At 38.7% G+C, this 20255-nt stretch overlaps 1 protein-coding gene across 1 annotated transcript in view; it reads right to left on the reverse strand.

The window, feature by feature from the left end:
- The window catches only part of LOC122455111 (protein only RNase P catalytic subunit), a 118895-nt gene extending 98653 nt beyond the window's left edge, over positions 1-20242 (reverse strand). Inside the window, exons 1-5 of the mRNA XM_043489985.1 lie at positions 20171-20242; positions 19710-19824; positions 18132-19392; positions 16058-16105; positions 15444-15576 (exon numbers count right to left, since the gene is read on the reverse strand). Of these exons, the coding sequence (XP_043345920.1) occupies positions 15444-15576; positions 16058-16105; positions 18132-19120 (1170 nt within the window). The 5' untranslated portion in view covers positions 19121-19392; positions 19710-19824; positions 20171-20242. The remainder of the gene's footprint in view (positions 1-15443; positions 15577-16057; positions 16106-18131; positions 19393-19709; positions 19825-20170) is intronic.
- Between the last annotated feature and the right edge of the window lie 13 nt (positions 20243-20255).

Below are 20255 nucleotides of genomic sequence, written 5' to 3' on the forward strand. Positions count from 1 at the left end.
ACTGCCTGATAAGGCTGTATGCTATTTCCCTGAAAAAATACCCCCTGCTCACTTTTCTCATGCTGGAGAATTTTACAGGTTAAATAATCAATTCAACCCAAAACATAAGCATTTATATGGTATGAATCTACAAAGAAAATATAGTATTTTTATTAATATAGGAGAATGTAATTTTGCAATTCTTTGTTTTTTAGTCAGCTTGCAAAGAATCACATTTCTAATTACAGCATGGTCCATCAAGACGAACGTCTGCCTTTGAGAAAGCCTGAGTTTGTCTGCTAATTCAAATCATCTGAGCAGATCTACCACTGGCACAAATGCAGGGAGTCAAGTTTTAAAAATCCAGTGTATAAATCATCTGTGTAGCTAGCTCAATCCACACACATTCCACTCTTCCAATTATAAATCTCCAAAAGAAAAGCCAGCACTCCTAAGTGCAGGAAACCACACTGGACTTCCCTGCGGCTGCTGCACAGCTGCGGAAAATGCAAAAACAAAGAGGAAATGCGCCTGGAGATCTTGGTGACAAAGAGTGGAAATCCCCTCCCTCCACATCTCCCAACCAGCGCTGCTGAGGATGCATGACCTCTCAGGTTCAAACTTCCCTTCACAGAAGGCCTCACCACCCAGAATCAAGCTGCAGCTGCCGCCTGAACTAAAGGCAGGGGTGGATGCACACGGGAGCACGCCAGATTGCCACTTTAGCTACAGTTTTCACTACAAATTGGATTCACATGTACAGGATTTTTTTTTCAACTGCAGAAAAAAACATTAATAACAAAAGCAATGTGGTTCAGTAGGAAATCTCTCTCCAGCTCCAATCTAAATTTCACCTCTCACGCATTTCGTGAGTGGAAAAAGAAATGTATTACCATGTGCAAATGTTATGACAAATTTTCAGTATTTTAAAAATATTTTTTGACTAAAGAAATGGACTTTCACTTTCTATGACGACATTTCTAAACTACTTTCATCTTTTATAATGATTATGTTTGTTTGGGGAAAATACACTACAGGAGGATTTGCCTCTGCATGAAATTCACTAAGGATGCATTATTTTATAATCTCCCTCTTCATAACTTCTCCTGAAAACATATAAGCATTTCTTTAATATGCCATCGTTTTGAAAAGATTTTTACAATGGAAATTTCGGACATATACTAAAGTATACAGAATAATAAGAAATTTCAGTGAATCCATACTAACTTTATCAACTCATGGCCAATCTAGTTTCATATGTAACCCTACCTACTCCATCCCCCAATTCCCAGTTATTTTTGAAGCATATCTCACCCATCACATCATTTCATCCATAAATATTTCAGTGTGTAGCTCTGAAATACTTCTGGTTGTGGGGGGTGTTTTTGGTCATGCCGTGCGGCTTGTGGGATCTTAGTTCCCTGACCAGGGACTGAATCCAGGCTCTCAGTAGTGAAAGTGCCAAATCTTAACCACTGGACTGCCAGGGAATTCCCTAAAATACAGAGTTTGAAAACAACCCACTAGCATTATAACATCTTAAAAAAAAAAATCAGCAATAATTTCTTATCATCTCCAACAACTGTGTTCAGACTTGATTGTTCAAATGAGGAATATAAGGCACAATACAGCCCACACACTGCAAATGATGGATAAATCATAAATCGCTTTGATCTACAGGTCTTTTCCCTCTCCCTCTCTCTGGTTCTCTTTCTCTCTGTTTGCAATTCATTTATTGGGAAAAACTAGCCTATTTGTCTTAGTTTCCTAGTTTGGATTTGGTGACTGTATTCTTGAGGTATAATATGTCCCATATATTTCCTGTAATATGGAATTATATATACTGAATTATATATAAATCAGTGGTTGGGCCCTAGAGGTTGATCAGATTAAAGTTTGATATTTTCACATACCAAATCCTTAATTCTTCTGTTTCCTGTTTCTTGAAACCCCAAAGGAGAGAACCACTTGCAGAGCTTCAACCTTTAGATAACAAGTTCTGCTGGATTCTAAGGAGGTGTTAGGTGCTCTGCTCAAGACTTCACTTATACTCTGTAATGACCTATATGGGAACAGAACCCAAAAAGAGTGGACATATGTATGTGTATAACTGATTCACTCACTGTACAGCAGAAACAACATTGAAGATCAACTATATTCCGATAAAAATTAATTTAAAAAAATATAAAGGAAAGGCAGTGAGGTAGTCTAAAAAGCTTCACACTATCAAAACCTCAGCAATGATTTGATGTCCTTTTCTTCCTTTCCAGACTGACGCCATGCTAGACACAGATTCTGTACTTTTATTCACCTAAATCACAACTTCCTCTTCTACCCTGCACTTTCTTCAGGGCTCTACCCTCATCTCTGCCCCCACTAGGAAAAGATGATCTTATCTGACTTGAGACATTATTAGGTTGCCTGGCAACAGTCAGAACAAGAATCATGAAGTAACTTTCTCATGGTTATTATAAAGATGATGTTAAATGAGCTAACAGTTGTAAGGTACTTACAGTAGTGATTAGTTTACAGTAAGCCTTATAACAAATGTTTGCTTTAGAAAAAAAGCGGTTAAAACAAATCAAGCAGAATTAATATCTGAAAAGATCTCTCAAACTTCTTCAAGAATACAAATATACTTCTTTATATCTTGTATTTTGGTATCTTGTATTATGTATGTATTTATACATACATGTAAAACACATTATTCTGTCAAAATAAGGGCTTCCCTGGTGACTCAGACTGTAAAGAATTCACCTGCAATGAGACCTGGGGTTCAATCCCTGGGTCCCCTGGAGAAGGGAAAAGGCAACCCACTCCAGTGTTCTTGCCTGGGAAATCCCATGGACAGAGGAGCCTGGCGGGCTACAGTCCATGGGGTCACAAAGAGTTGGACACGACTGAATGACTAGCACAACAACATACAAGTAAACATTTCAGATAATGAAGGCGTGTTCCATTAGACATTTAATTTTATTTCATTTTAATCTTTTAAAAGTCTAGATAATGCAAAATGGAAACTATTATTAGAAATGTACTGCATACTTTATCAAACAAATATCAAACAGTATCTTTTAAAACCTCTTAGGGACCCAGTATATCATTATGAACATAAGGAAACTTAATGAAGAAAACTCAGATTCTGGAAACAAGAGAGACAAATCTTAGCTCTGCTACTAACAAACCTGGCTCAGGAAAGCCACTTACCCTCTCTGAGGCCTAGCAAAGATGAGATACTGCCTTCCCTGTAGGATTAACTCAAGGATTAGTTAGTTAGGATTAGTTAGTTAGGATTAACTCAAGGATAACAAAGACCCCTGGGGAACTCTGATGGTCCAGTGGTCAGGACTCTGTGCTCTCACTGTAAAGGGTGTGGGTTGAATTCCTCGTTGAGGAACTAAGATCCCACAAGCTGCCCAGTGAAGCAAAAGAAAAAAAAAAAAAAGAAATAACAAAGATCCTAGCACACCGCCTGACACATAGTAAGCATACTGCAGGGTTCAAACAGACAAAAATTTCTACTCTCATGGAGCTTCCAATATAGAGAAAAGATTAATAAAACCATATAAAATACATAATATGTCAGATTATGGTTAAGTGTTATGGAGAAAAATAAAGCAGAGACCCAAAACAGAGTGCTTGGGTGAGGGGATACATGCAATTCTGAATAGGGTGGTCAGGAAGAACCGCTCTAAGAAGGCAACATTTAAGAAAAGAGCTGAAGCAAGTAGATGAATAATCACACAGATATCTGGAGGAAGAGGAAATAGCTAGCACAAAGGTCCTGAGGCAGGAGCATATCTGGCAGGACCAAGAAACACCAAGCAGTCCAGCCGGCTGCAATGGAATGCAGTAAGATCCGAGAGGCTAATGGGTTTTAGAGGTCACTGGAAAGATTCTGTGATTCGGCCTACTGGAGAGTTTTAAGCCAGGGGGTGACATGATCTGACATGGGATGACGAGAATCATGCCGGCTGACAGCAGGGTGATGGGAAACAAGGATGACCAGATGGACGGCTATTGTAGTGGTCTCGTCTAGAAATGACGTGCCTTAGATCAAAAAGTGGTAGCAGCAAAGGTGATCACAGTGAAAGTCGCTCAGTCGTGTCCAACTCTTTGCGGCCCCATGGGCTACAGAGTCCACGGAATTCTCCAGGCCAGAATACTGGAGTGGGTAGCTATTCCCCTCTCCAAGGTATCTTTCCAACTCAGGGACTGAACCCAGGTCTCCCACACTGCAAGCAGATTCTTTACCAGCTGAGCCACCAGGGAAGCCCAAGAATACTGGAGTAGGTAGCCTATCCCTTCTCCAGCAGATCTTCCCGACCCAGGAATCAAACCGGGCTCTCCTGCATTGCAGGTAGATTTTTTACCAGGGAAGCCCAAAGGTGATGAGAAGTGGTCATATATGCCCTGAAGAAAACTGATATATTTTCTGGTAGACTGGAGGTGGGGTATGATGCAAAGAGGGGAGTTAAGGTTGACTCAATTTTTTACATCTGAATAACTAGAAGAAGAAAGTTCTATTTACTGAGATAAGAAAGACTGCAAGATGAACATCATATAAAGATCAAAAGTCTGGTGCTGGAGAGAAGGGAAGAGGCCTTTGCTGTTATTCTCAACATCTCAGCAATTGCTCTTTCACATTGGTAGTTTTCTCTTCCCTCAGAAGCAAGCTGTCAGACTTCAGTAACCATGTGTTATCGTTTTTATTCTTCTGTCTTATTCACACTATTCTATTCGCTTGGAAGAACAAATGAAAAGGCAATGAAAATTGATACCTTTAGTCAACACTGAAAGAAAAACTGAACCAGAAATCTGAAGCAGCGTTTTCTAAGCAAAACAAAAACTTAGAACTGTGGCCACTCTGGTACTACCTCACTTCCAACACACTGCTTCTACAATTCATTTACAAAATGCTCACTTAGAACTCACAATACTTTTCTCAAAAACACAGATTTATTAAAAAAAAATGACTTGGTTTTCAAGCTAAACTATGTCATGGGGCTATATATTATAACAATAAAAGTACTAGCCTAGATCTGAGGGAGGAAAGATCACAAGATATAAGAAAAACCAGACCTTCTTGCCCTTGGCTTAAGAAAAAACAGTTTCCCTTCGCACACTCCTACCTTGTCCAAATCTCAACTAAAGGTGCCCCTGTCCCTCTGTCTGCAGCACTGTCACCTACGTGAGACCCACCACTCTAGCATCCTATTCAGAAGTTGCCCCCCAAATGTCCTCCATGTCTTAAAAATCACCCACCCGACTCTAAAACAGCAGCTACCACTACAGTCACAAGGAATTCTCCTTCCCTTATAGAACAGAACTCAGATAGCCATCAGAGGAAATGCACCGCTTCAAGCTAATTCTCATAAAAATGACTGGATCCCAATTGGAAGAATTTCAGTAAGTGCTATCTCAGAGCAAATGAAGAAGGATGAAGAAATGGAGATGTGTGATGCTGAGAAGGCCACTGCAAGGAGTCAGCTTGCTTTTCTTTTTACATTTTTACCCTTCCTGGGCCTCTGAACTCACTGATTTTTCTAGAAGTTTCACATTTTTAACCACAACTCTTGCACCAAACCACCTGGATGATCCAGAGATCACATGCCTAGTTTTTAACTGTGGAGCTGAAGAAAGGGAAATGGGGAATAACATTAGTGATTAAGTATACACTGGGTAAAATGTTCTAAGTTGAGGACCATTTGTCCATTAATGAGCTTTTTATAAACAGACTTCACAGCACATGATTTTAAAACTATACCTGGGAAACAATTATATTTCTCAGGTTTTTTTTAAACTACCAAATCCCCAAAGTTTGCCATTTACCACTCGACTTTTTTTAAAAAAATTCTGGGGGAAAACCTCCTATGCATCTTAGAGATAATCAAATCTTCAAACCCACAGAAGATGAGAGTGGAAGGCTCTGAACACTGTGATGAAGAGCTCAGTCGGTTCACATCTTTCATGGTTTGCAGCTGCAACTCTCAAATTAAAAAAAAAAAACTAAAACCTACATTAGATCAGTTTTATACAGACATTTCATTTAGGTCACGTGTGCTGTTTTAAATCTGTAGTTAGAGAAACACCAGAAGGCCTCTCTTTTGTCAATTAACTGAAGAGATATTATCAAGCAGAACAAATGGTTTGATTTAAACTTAACCCTAAAAATTCAATTAAGTGGACTACCGGCAATTTGCCTTTCTCCAATTTCTTTTCTAGAAAACAGAATCCTAAGTCATTAAGGTTTTAACAAGTTCTAAATCACAGGATTATGGGGGACTGTTATCACGATTAAAGTTTCATTAAAAGTTACCAAAAAAACCAGGCTTCATTAAAAGTTCAAAATGAGAGGACCATCGTGGGCTACTATTTCTTTACAGTTATCTATTGCAACTGCAAATTTTTTATAATTAACAAATTATTTTTATTTTCCATTTTAGAAAGTGAAAGATGGTGAAATAAGAATAAGAATTAAAAGAATAAACTAAATACAAGATGTGCTGAATAGTAAGGCTGCTGTCTTTGTTTTGTTTTTAACTTCCTTTGTTAATGTTTGCATAATAAAGTTGAGGAAAATAAATATTACTGAAACTTTTAAAGAGAGAGAAAAAGCAAACTACACCTAAAGCAGAGTATTTCTAGAGCAGTGGTTCTTCAACAGTTGTGTGAGGACCCCTGCACATCTTTAAGACTTTTTCAAGTTTAAAAACTATTTTTAAGGCTTCTCTGGTGGCTCAGTGGTAAAGTATCCACCTGCCAATGCAGGAGACACAGGTTCGATCCTTGATAGGGAAAGATCCCACAACCCCGGGAGCAACTAAACCCAAGCGTCACAACAACTGAGCCTGTGCTCTAGAGCCCAGGAGCCACAACTACCGCCCGTGTGCCCTAGAGCCCACACTCCACAACAAAAGAAGCCGCTGCAATGAGAAGCCCATGCACTGCAACTAGAGAGTGGCCCCCGCTCCCCACAACTAGAGAAAAGACAGCAACAACGAAGACCCAGCCCAACCAAAAATAAATAATTTTTTTTAAAAACTGTTTTTATAATAATACTAAGATATTATCTGCCTTTTTCAAACTCATTTCCTCACAGGTGTACAGAAGAGACTAGTATAACATCAGAGAAGAATAACTATCTGAAAATGCCAATAAAATACTTTCACCCTTTCAGACTATCTCTATGAGCCTCCATTGTCTTCATATGCTTCAACCAAAATAAACCACAAGGCTGAATACAGAAGCAGACATGAAAATTCAGCTATCTTCTGGTGAACCAGGTGATTAGAAAAATTTACAAATATGTAAGATGGTGCCTCTCTTCTCCCATAGTGTTCTTATTTTAGACGATAGAACTATTATTGAGAAAAGATATAGTTATGTTCAAGTGATAGTTTTTATTTTGTTATTTTAAGTTAATATTACTCTTAAAGGTTCTGGTTTTAATTTCTAGCCCAGTAATTATCAAAAGATACAATACCACATGAACAAAAGCTCTCAGGAATCCTTAATTTTTAAGAACATAAAAGGGTCATGGGACCAAAAAGTTTGAGAACTGCTGTTCTAAAGGGTTTCCTACTCTGTCAGAAAAATATCACTTCACGAAGGAATATTTAAGAGATACAAAGAAAAGTTGCTTAAAATTGAATTTATAATTTATAGGATAAGTGATTAAGCTCAGATTTGCTTTACAATTATCTGAGCAGCAAGGGAGGGATGGTGGGAGTATAAATGAAATAAGAGTGGCCATGAGTTAATAATCATTGAGTAGGAGTTTGTTATTCTAGTCTTTCTACCTTTTCATATGTTTGAAATTTTCCCTAGTAAGAAGGTTAAAGACAAATTCACACCTGGACAACTGAATATGAAAAAAAGGTGTAATTTAATATTATCATTATTATAAGAATGAAGGAAACTTAGAGGGAAAAATCTTACTAATATTAAACTAACACTTTCCTCATAGCTCCAAATTCACCTTTTTTATCTTTATTGATGTCAATGAATTTCACGTAGTTGAATTAGTAGTACAAGGATATTATTTGGAGTTCTGCCTCATTCACTTAAAATTTACATATACAGCTCCTCTCTTTACTATAACTAACTTGACAAACAAAAATTATACAGCTATCTTTCAGTTTAATATTAAAAGCTCATCAAATCCTTTTAACCTGACTGACCTGGCCATAACCTAGAATAATTTTTTTTTTATTAATACATGTTACACTATTGCCATCTGCTGGCTGTGATGTGGAAGCACAGTTTTAAAACATAAAAACTAACGATTTACCTATAACTATGGGATGGTGTTGGAGAAGACTCTTGACAGTCCCTTGGACTGCAAGGAGATCCAACCAGTCCATCCTAAAGGAGATCAGTCCTGGGTGTTCATTGGTAGGACTGATGCTGAAGCTCCAGTACTTTGGCCACCTCATTCGAAGAGTTGACTCATTGGAAAAGATTCTGATGCTGGGACAGATTGGGGGCAGGAGGAGAAGGGGACGACAGAGAATGAGATGGTTGGATGGCATCACTGACTCGATGGACATGGGTTTGAGGAAACTCCGGGAGTTGGTGATGGACAGGGAGGCCTGGCGTGCTGCGATTCATGGGGTCGCAAAGAGTTGGACACAACTGAGCGACTGAACTGAACTCAACTGATGGTTTTCTCCCAAAATTATCCTGTAGAAAAGAAGCTGTCATACACACATTAGAGTTCTTCAAAATCTCACATTAGAAGCAGTGGTTCTGGACCCCACTTGCACTTTAAAATCATGGGAGTTTTTGAGAGTCCTGATGCCTAGACCCCAAACCAGAGCAATTAAATCAGAACCTATATTCTGTGAAAATGAAAGGCAAGCCAGACTGAGAGAAAATATTTGCAAAAGGTATATCTAACATAGGACTTACACCTAGAGCCACTTTTCAGTTCAGTTCAGTCGCTCAGATGTATTGACTCTTTGAGACCTGCAGCATGTCAGGCTTCCCTGTCCATCACCAACTCCCAGAGCTTCCTCAAACTCATGTCCATTGAGTCGGTGATGCCATCCAACCATCTCATCCTCTGGGTCATCCCCTTCTTCTCCTGTCTTCAATCTTTCCCAGCATCAAGGTCTTTTCTAATGAGTCAGCCCTTCACATCAGGTGGACAAAGTATTGGAGCTTCAGCTTCAGCATCAGTCCTTCCAATGAATACTCAGGACTGATTCCTTTTAGGACTGACTGGTTCGATCTCCTTGCAGCTCAAAGGACTCTCAAGACTCTTCTCCATCAACTCAATAATAAGAAAAAAACCAATTTTTTAAACAGGCAAAAGATCTAAATACCGCCTTACCAAAGAAAATAAATGGATGGCAATTCAGTACATGAAAAGATGCTCTACTTTATCAGTTAATAGGAAAATGTTCATTAAGACCACAAGAGATATCACTTCACATCCATTGTTGTCTAGTCGCTAAGCTGTTTCTGACTCTTAAAACCTCACAGACTATGGTCCCCAGGGGATCTTCCTGATCCAGGGATCAAACTTGTGTCTCCTGCATTGGCAGGCAAATTCTTTACCAATAGCGCCACCTTCTCCATGTGTCAAAATTCATCAATTTGAAGAGAAGATGGCAGAGAAAAGTGCACCAGAAATCAGTCTCCCTAGAAAGACTAGACAACAGTGCACTGACAGAATCTCTGTCTGATTCTGTAACCACTTGGCAACTCTGAAGCCTGTTAAAGGCTTGCAACTTCCAGGGGAAGCCTTAAATGATGAATTGCGGTTAATTTCATCAGTTTTAGCTCTCTGAACAGCAATAGCTACCCATCTCTCACCCCAACCCACATGGCAGGCAACTGCATGTATACATGTTCCTAAAGCAGTCTGCACACAGCTTATGGGAGCCAGGGTGGGCAAAAAGGACCTTGTCCTCCAAATACTGGGGATTTGTGCTCTGATTGCAGACTGCTGCTCCCGGTCACAGAAGTGCAAACAAACAGGCATAATCATCAAGAAAAAGAAAATTTGAACATACACACTATAATGAGCAAGTAGAGTGAATCATTAATTTAAAAAAATCTCTCAAAAAAATGTCCTGGACCTGATGATTCACTGGTGAATTTCACTAAACGTTTAAAGGAGAACAAATACCAATCTTCTTAAACTTTTCCAAAAAATTAAAGAGGAAGGAATACTTCTCAACTCATTCTACAAGGCCAGCATTACATTGATACTACAGTGTCTTTATGCTACAAGAAAGGAAAACTCTGAACACTGAGCAAAAATCTTCAACAAAAGACTAACAAGCCGAATTCAGCAGCATGTTAAAAGGATTTACACACCCTGACTAGGTGGGATTTATTCCTGGAATGCAAGGATGTTTCAGTACATGAACACTGATCAATACAATACACCACATAAACAAAATGACAGAATAACACATGATCATCTCAAATAACGAAGAAAAAAGCATTTAACAAAATTTAACACTCTTTAAAAAAAACTAGACAAACTAGCAATAGAAGGAAACTAACTCAACATAAAAGCCATATATAAAAACCAACAGTCAACATCATACTCAGTGGTAAAAGACTGAAAGCTTTTCCTCAGGACCAGATCAGGACCAAGGGAAGGATGCCCCTGCCCCTTTTACCACTTCTACTTATTCCAAGTTCAAGCTGGAGCAATTAAGCAAGAAAAAGAAATAAAAGGTACCCAAATTGGAAAATAAGATGTAAAATTATCTTTGTTTGCAGATGATACGATCTTATATACAGAAAACCATAAAGATTACACACGCACACACACACACACAGAGAAGTAATAAATCAATTCAGCAAAGTAAGAGACTATAAAGTCAACACACAAAAATCAGTTGCGTTTCTATAAATAATGAACAATCTGAAAACTACAGAAACAATTCTATTTATAACAGCATAAAAAAGAATAAAATTCCTGGGAATAAACATAACCAAGGAGGTGAAAAACTTGTACAATGAAAACTACAAAACACTGCTAAAAGAGTAAAGGCATAAATAAATGGAAACAAATTCCACGTTCATGGATGAGAAGACTTAATAGTTAAAAGTTAACACTACGAAAGCAAACTACAGATTCAATACAATCCCTATCAATATCCCAATGACTTTTTTTTTTGCAGAAATAGAGAAATCCATCCTAAAATTCATACGGGGGACTTTCCTGGTGGTCCCCCAGGTTGACCCTTAATCTGGCTAATGATTAAGAATATGCCGTGCAATGCAGGGGAAGCAAGTTTCCATGGAAAGGGAAGGAACTAAGATCCCACATGCCGTGGGACAACTAAGCCCATGTGCCACAGCTAGGGAAGCCAAGCACTGCAATTAGAAAGTCTGCAAACTGCAAAAAAAGACCCAGAACAGCCCAAAAATAAAAAAATAAAATGCATTTGTTTTAAAATAACTAACTAAAGTTCATATGGACTTTCAAGGGATCCTGAATAGCTGAAACAATATTGAAAAACAAAACCAGAGGATCCATACTTAATGATTTCAAAACTTACTACAAAGCCACAGTAATTAAAAAGTGTAACATTGGCATAAAAATAGACATACAGGCCAATGGAACAGAAATAAATTCAGACCCTCCCATACACATTAAGAATGACTTTTAACAAGAATGTTAAGACCATTCAATTGGGAAAGGACAGCTACAAACAGTGCTGAGAAAACTGGCTACCCACTCACACACACACAAAAAATGAGTTCAACCCTTTCCAAATAACATACAAAAATTAACTCAAAATGAATCTAGGATCCTAGATATAAGATCTAAAGTAATTAAACTCTTAGGGATGAAAACAGAACAAAAGCTTTACAACACTGGATCTGGCAATGATTTTCTTAGATATGATGCCAAAGGCATAGGAAATGAAAAAATAACAAACTGGACTTCATGATAATATAAAAAAGTTTGTTCATCAGAAGACACTATCAGAATAAAAAGGCAACCCACAGAATGGGAGAAAATATCTGCAGATAGTACATAGGGATCAATATATGTCAAAATATACAGAAAAACCTAAAACTCAACAATAAAACTCCAACTCCCATTCAAAAATGGGCAAAGGACTTGAACAGACACTTCTCCAAAGAAGACAGGTGAATTGCCAATAAGCACATGAAATGATCACTAATCATTAGATAATGCAAATCAAAACTATGAGATACCACCTCACACTCATTAGGATAGCTACTATCAAAAGGAAAAGAAAAACCACCAGTGTTGGCAAGGATGTGGAGAAACCGGAACCCCTGTGCTCTATTGATGTAATGTAAAATATCTATAATATAGCTACTGTGGAACACAGTACGGAGATTCCTCAAAATATTAAAAATACACATAGCATATGATCCAGCAATTCCACTTCCCAGTATATACTCAAAAAATTGCAAGCAAGGTTTCAAACAGATATCTGTACACCCATGTTCTTAACAGCATTACTCACAATAGATTAAAATGTGGAAGCAACCCAACTGTCCATTAATGGATGAACAGAAATGTGATACAAGCATTATATGGATTATTATTCAGACTTGAAAAGTAAGGGAATTTTGTAATATGCTACAATATGGATAACCCTTGAGGACCTTATACTAAATAAGACAGTACCAAAAGACAAATACTGTATGATTTCACTTATATGAGGTATTTGGAGTATTCAAAATCATAAAAAGACAGGAAGTACAATGGTGGCTGGCAGAGGATGGAAGGAGTGGAAAATGAGGAGTTCCTGTTTTAGAGAGTTTCAGTTTTATAAGATGAAAAGTTATGGGGATATATGATGGTGATGGTTGCACAGTAATGTGAATGTATTTAATACCACTGAACTGTACACTTTTTTTTTTTTATTAGTTGGAGGCTAATTACTTCACAACATTTCAGTGGGTTTTGTCATACATTGACATGAATCAGCCATAGAGTTACACGTATTCCCCATCCCGATCCTCCCTCCCACCTCCCTCTCCACCCGATTCCTCTGGGTCTTCCCAGTGCACCAGGCCGGAGCACTTGTCTCATGCATCCCACCTGGGCTGGGGATCTGTTTCACCATAGATAGTATACATGCTGTTCTTTTGAAACATCCCACCCTCACCTTCTCCCACAGAGTCCAAAAGTCTGTTCTGTACATCTGTGTCTCTTTTTCTGTTTTGCATATAGGGTTATCATTACCATCTTTCTAAATTCCATATATATGTGTTAGTATGCTGTAATGTTCTTTATCTTTCTGGCTTACTTCACTCTGTATAATGGGCTCCAGTTTCATCCATCTCATTAGAACTGATTCAAATGAATTCTTTTTAACGGCTGAGTAATATTCCATGGTGTATATGTACCACAGCTTCCTTATCCATTCATCTGCTGATGGGCATCTAGGTTGCTTCCATGTCCCTGGCTATTATAAACAGTGCTGCAATGAACATTGGGGTGCACGTGTCTCTTTCAGATCTGGTTTCCTCAGTGTGTATGCCCAGAAGTGGGATTGCTAGGTCATATGGCAGTTCTATTTCCAGTTTTTTAAGAAATCTCCACACTGTTTTCCATAGCGGCTGTACTAGTTTGCATTCCCTGAACAAGACAAACCACCTACACTTTATAAAAAATCAATGTCATAAAAACAAAAAAAGGCGGAGAGGCCTGCTCTGGATTTAGAAACACAAACAGCCAAAAGCAGTGAGTGAATCTTGACTGAATCCTGGGTAAGTGAAAAATGTTTTAAAATACATTTTGAGGGAACTGGGAAAATTTGAATATGTGGTCTTTACTAAAATGACACTGAATTAATGTTAAGGTTCTTAAATGTGATAACAGCGTTTAGTTACACAGAATGTTCTTATTCTTAGAAGATACAAGGAGTTCCCTGGTGGTCCAGTGGTTAGGACTCCATGCTTTCACTGCCATGGCTCGAGTTCATTCCCTGGTTGGGGAACTGAGGTGCAGCAAAAACCAAACAAACAAAAAAAGATATACATACTGATATATATGTCTACAACTTACTTTTAAATAGTTCATAAAAACACATAGAAAACATATGTGGAATAATAACTGGTTATTCTAGATGAAGAGTATGTAAGTGTCCATTGTGGGTTTTTTGGGTTTTTTTTACTTTTTTTTTAGGTAGAAAATTTTATCAAATAAAAAATTGGAGGATGGGAAGAATATTCAACTAACCCACAACAGAAATGGTTAAGTTTTTAGGAGCAAACAGCATGATTTACACAATCCTGCATCTATCTTAACACTTACTTCAGAAGATACACTTAAGTGTTCAGTAGATGTTGGATGAGAGAAAGAAATTTGTTTAAATCAGTTTAGCTGTCAGAAATTCCCAAGGCATTAAGAGTTGCTACAGCCAGTCAGCTATCAAGTACATACAGAACTACAAACTAAATTTTCATTCAATGAGAGGCAGCAGAGTGTAAAGCAAAAATGTGGGGGTCACTCTGACCTAGATTTTATTAGTGGAGCATTCTGGGGCAGATTTAACCTTGCAAAGTCTCAATCACTCTATCTGTAATACAGAAATAAACCAACATCTTACAGGGTAGTGTAAAGATGAAATAAGATACAAGATAATGAATATAAAGCTCTAAGCATCATTTAATAAATGTTAACTATAATTTTATCAATAAAGTCAGCTAAAAGGTATTCCATAAAATGAACATAATGTTTTCAAGGACCCAATTTTGACTTTATTCTGAGGATCAAAGGTCTTCATATTAGCATCTTCTGACAATTTTAAGTCAAAGTGAGAAGGCAGAACACTACACTTCTCCTTGTTATTTGGTATTTGGAGAAAGAGCATTCAGTAAGATGACAGGCAGCCTCCCTCCAAGATAAAAGCATTTTACTTCAACTTAATCTTAGTAAACCAGCATAAAATACTGAAGATTAGCAAGATACATCTATTAAGAATGACTTCAAGAATAAACAAATTCAATATGAAGAAGACTTGGAAATAATTTTGTCAAGTTATCTTAGACTCTCTTGACTAGAAAACTTATGAGAAACCTATGTTTTCATGGAATTTTATTAAAAACATCTTTTGGAAGCACTTACACAAAGAGTAACCATCTATCTTTTTGGCTTAAGAGCACTTGTGCCCAGATGAAATAGAATTGAGCTCAACAGATGGATGATAGTCTAACCCAATTATTCTATGAAAGTCTAAAGCAATCTCTCCTAAGGTTTGGCAACTATGGCCAGCCGAAAAAATCCAGCCCATGACTTATTTTCATGAATACAGTTTTACTGTATTCATTTATGTATTGTCTATGGCTGTTTTCACTACAACAGCAGAGTAGAAAAGCTGCATCAGAGACATTACGGCCCACAAAATCTAAAACATTTACTATCTAGTCTTTTAAAGAAAAAAACTGTCAACCTCTGCTCCAGACAAGCAAACCAAGAATGAAGTTAAGACCTGTCCCAGACTCACCTGAGGTGTCGTCTTTCTGTATTGGTCACCTCCATCTATCACATCCCTCATTATTTTTTCCTTGAGAAATTCATACTCTTCTGAACTCAGGTGAATAGACTCTACAGTTTTTCCACAGCCCAAACATTGACCACTGTAATTACAATTGAATGTGTTAAAGAATGTCCCGAGAAAGAACTTTTTATAAAATGAATAATTCTAGGACATGAGAAAATTGGAAGGTAATTTAGAAAAAGAACACCATAACCTTTGCGATTATCATATACATCTCATTTTTTGTAACCCAGACAATATAACAAATTACTGTCCCAGAAAAACCCAAAAGAATAGACTGCTGACCTCCAGATAAAGTTTTTAAGGTCGTTCTTAAAACACAACGGGGCCCAAATTCATAGGGAAAACATGTCAGAGGAATCACACCAGGCTCACAGCACCTACCAAGAAAACTATTTTGGATACTGCAAATTCTCCAAACGTGAAATATGACCTTTTTGGCAATCCAAGTAACTTAATCTATCCTATTATTAAGATGTTCTTAAATTCTTTTTAACCAGTAGCAACACAACCTACTAAACCTGAACTGAACAGATTAAAAATAAAACATTGGTCTTTACCTTTGCTGTATTGTGATGAATTGTCCTTTCCATTGTTCTCCAGGAATACTACAAAAAAAATTGCAAAACCAAATCACCAGAGGGTCAAATCCCTACTGAACAGATATTAACTGTAGGAAAGAGCTCTGAAAGGTTTGGGATATTTTCTTAGAACAGTTCAATTAGAAGAGTGGATGCTTAGACAGTGATGGTACACTACTCTGGATCTCCTTCTCTTTGCTGCTTCTCTCATCATCTGACCCTCATCTTTAAGTCTAAATTTATCTTCACAGGACCTACCCAGAAAGAAGCTGTAACTTCTATACAAAACTCAACTCTAGGGACTTCCTTGGTGGTCAAGTGGCTAAGACTGCACTCCCAATGCAGGAGGCCCAGGTTCTATCCCTGGTCAGGTAACTAGTTCCCACATGCTGCAACTAAGACCCAGCACAGCCAAATTAAAAGAAAAAACTCAACTCTAACCTTCTCCATAAAGCTGCCAGAGATCGTTCGTGACCCAGAGTCATTCTCTCTCTTACACCATCAAATTTTATATACCACTCTTAGATAACTGTCTACTATTGCAGTCCCAATTAGGTCATGAGTGCCATTATAATAGGTCTTACTTCACAAAACACCCACAGTGCTGAGTCTAAAACTGGAGGCATTCAAAACTACTTATTCATTTATTTGCTCAATCAACTTATCCTTTCTTTTTTCCTCTTTCATATACTACCATCAATTCTTCTTTGGGGGGGGGGGGGGTTGTGCTGGGTCTTCGATGCTGCATGGGCTTTTCTCCAGTTGCAGTGAGCACGGGAAACTCGCTAGTTGCAGTGGGCAAGGACTTCTCGCTGTGGTGGCGTCTTTTGTTGTGGAGCATGGGCTCTAGAGTGCACAGCATCAGTAGTTGCGGCTCACAGGCTCTAGAGCATAGGCTCTAGTTAGTTGTGGTGCAAGGGCTTAGTTGCTCTGCGGCAAGTGGGATCTCCCCAGATCAGGGATCCAACCCGTGTTTCCAGCACTGGCAGGCGGATTCTTTACCACTGAGCCACCAGGAAAGCCTCATCAATTCCTATCAATTCTACTGCCTTCTCTCCTTTCTCAGTTCTTAATTCAAGATCTCATCATCCCTTACTCAAATCTACAATTGCCTCCAAACAGATTTCCCTGTTTCAAATCTTAATCCCTCTCCAATCTTCTTTTCTCACTACTTTGGCATCATCTTTTAAAAACTACTCCAAGACCAGCATTCTTGATAACAGAATAAAATCCAAAATCCTTGGCCTTCAAAGACTATCACTATCTAGTTCCTCTGCAGATATTCAATAAATGTGGTAAGAAAGATAATTAGGCATGATTGCTACCACAAAGCTCTGTAAAAATAACATATAGTAAAAAAGCAAGAGAAAAACAGAGATGAAAGGAAAGAACCTGTAGGAAAACGCCTGAAGCAAATTAGCAGTAAAGTAATAAAGAACAAAAGACCATCATCAAGCTGATAACATGAAGGAAAGCAAAGGAGAGAGTTTTGGAGAGAGTAGTCAAATATGGTATGATCAGAACCAGGACAGATGAAGATTTTCTTTTTTAATGCATTTGAGGTTTAAGCAGGATCCCTCCCTCTGCTCTAACTACTCAACCTGGTGAAATGCAGACAATAAACAGAATATATATGTGCATTATATACATTATAACAATCACAATTAGGTTTCAGAAGAACTTCTGAAAATAGTAATTTGACCCAAAGACAGCTCCAGTTTTCTTGCTATGAACTCCAGCCACAAGTGCTATTTATAAATACTCATATACTAGACAATTCAGAAAACAAATGAATCTTCTAAAAGGAAAAAATACATAAAAACAACAAGTGTTCTATAATCTCCCTTTTATATGATATGCAGAGATTATCACAACAGGTTTTTCAAAGAGAAAGAAAACTGTCTTAAAGAGGAAACAATCTTACTAAGAGAAAAAAGTATAATCTGAATAGAACAATCCTCAGCAACTAATTAAAAAAAAAAAAAAGGAAGAAGCTACTTTTAGGTATCAATATTAAAATAAAAATACACATATAAACAGAAATCAAAATTACCTCTCAAACCATGTTTTTATACTGTGTGCAAATGACTCCCCAGGATAAAGTTGATTATTTCTTAGATACAAAAGAATACTGTGCAGTTTGTTTGAATATTGATCATCTTTCATGTCTTTTCCAAAATCAAAGAAGGCTTTTAAAGTTTCCAACATAGGAACAATATCATGACTTAACAACTCCTGATACAAATTCCAAGCTACATTTACATCTTGATGAAACAGGGCTCCCTGAATACAGTCATCATAGTTCTTTTTTGAAGGAATCATGACTTTTTTGAGGTCCTCTAACAGCAGCAAGGCCTCTCTCCATCTGTCTGTATACATTAACCCCCGAATGAGAAGAGTGTAGGCTCCAGATTCTAAACGCTTGTATCTGGCTTTCATGATTTCATAGACATCAATAATTTCTGATGTCTGCTTATGAAAAACACAGAGATACAAATACTTGACCAGTAAATCATAACCTACAATACCATTGTTTTTTGTAGCTACCCAGGCCAGCACAGATTTGGCCACATCTAGAGAGCTACGGCTTTTAACCATCTGCAAAATAATCCAATTTTCAAAGTTAGCCTTTTCTTTGAACTCTTCCTTAAGTTTATCCCACTCCTCTGAATTCAAAGGTTTTGTCGGGAGCTGAATAATGTTCTTCACAGGTGGCAAGACAGGAGCTTTACTAGAAGGATTCATCTGTGATCTCCTCTTAGCCGCTCCAGCTGCAAACATGTGAGAAGAATCAGCAGAAACTTGCTTATTACTACCCTCATCTAGTTTCCTGACACATCTGGCCTTGGCAATCAGTAGGTTCATTGCTTTGGTATTTTGTGCAGACATCGTTTTAACAGAAAACCACTTCTCTTGATTCCTGATGCCATAACAGTCTTTGAGAAAGAGAGAAAGGTAAAAGTGACTTGAACTTGGCCCAAGGTATGAGTTGCTCTTCCAAAGCTTTGGAAAGCTTCGAATACCAGTGAAATAGAAAGTCATTATGCAATTAAGTCAGCACTAGATTGTGAAAAAGATGTTCAAAAAGCTCCAACTTCTGCAGGCTGGTGGCTGGGGGCGGAGAATCGAAGGGCAACTTTCTACAAGGCGATTTTCAGCTTCTCACAAATGCTTTGGGGGCTAGCAGCAACGAAGCTCGGTTGAGTTCTCTCCATTAAACAAGGGTATGGGGATATCCAACCTATCTCGCAAGTTCCAGGACTGGGAGACAGAGCAGGAATCCTCTGCCGCCTCTTTCATTTCAGTCAGCGAACCTGAGGGAAAAAGCACAAAGACCCGCCAGCTGACTCACGCGGAACACCACTCTTCTTGAAAAGGGGCAGGAACCCATGGGAGATAGGCTGCATAAGGGGCGAGAGTCGGAAGCCTACCTCAGGCCCACCCGTAGCCAAGGAAAAGGCCAAAGCCCAAGTCTAGGGGCCCTGGCCGCCAAACTCTTCAAATGGGGTAATGAGAGGGGGCGGTTAAGAGAGCCGAGCCAGAGACCCAAGAAAGGAAGAGAAGTCCACGAGGGCACCGCCTCTGCGTACGGGTCGGTCACAAACGAAGGTCACTAGATTCAATCACCCACCTCATCACTCATGCTGTGCGCAACCATTAGCGGCGAGACTACGGCGTCCACAATGCACCGCGACGGCCCCTGCCGCGGAGGCGTGGCTAAGCTGGTCGCAGGCGTGCCGTCCGCCCTGGAGGCGAGAAAAATGCGACTTGTGAAACTTTTAGTGGCAGGAGGGGGCACAGGCGGCTGCTGAACCCACCTATTACATTCAGGGAACATTTAAAGCCTCCAGATATCCGCAATAAACAATGAAAAGAAACTGTGAAATTAGAAAGCTCTTCCATCCAGCCGGAGGAGCCAAAGGAACCCCTGGGTCACGTGGTGCACAAGTGCCAAAGGGCTAAGATGAAATAAAAGCGCGGGCTCCCTTATCCGGCGCCTTTAGAATCATGCATGGTGAGGCTGGCAAGCTGCTTTAAGGAAGCAGCTTTTCTTCTTCATGTCTGGCCTCCCTGTTGTGACCGCGTCCGTACCGTCAGCCAGATCGTGGTATTCTCCGCAGTGGCCTCTGGGATCGATTTAACCCACTTCCGCCCGCGTCCAAGATGGCAGTTACGC

Source organism: Cervus canadensis, chromosome 17 (assembly GCF_019320065.1).
Source record: "Cervus canadensis isolate Bull #8, Minnesota chromosome 17, ASM1932006v1, whole genome shotgun sequence".
NCBI lineage: Eukaryota > Metazoa > Chordata > Mammalia > Artiodactyla > Cervidae > Cervus > Cervus canadensis.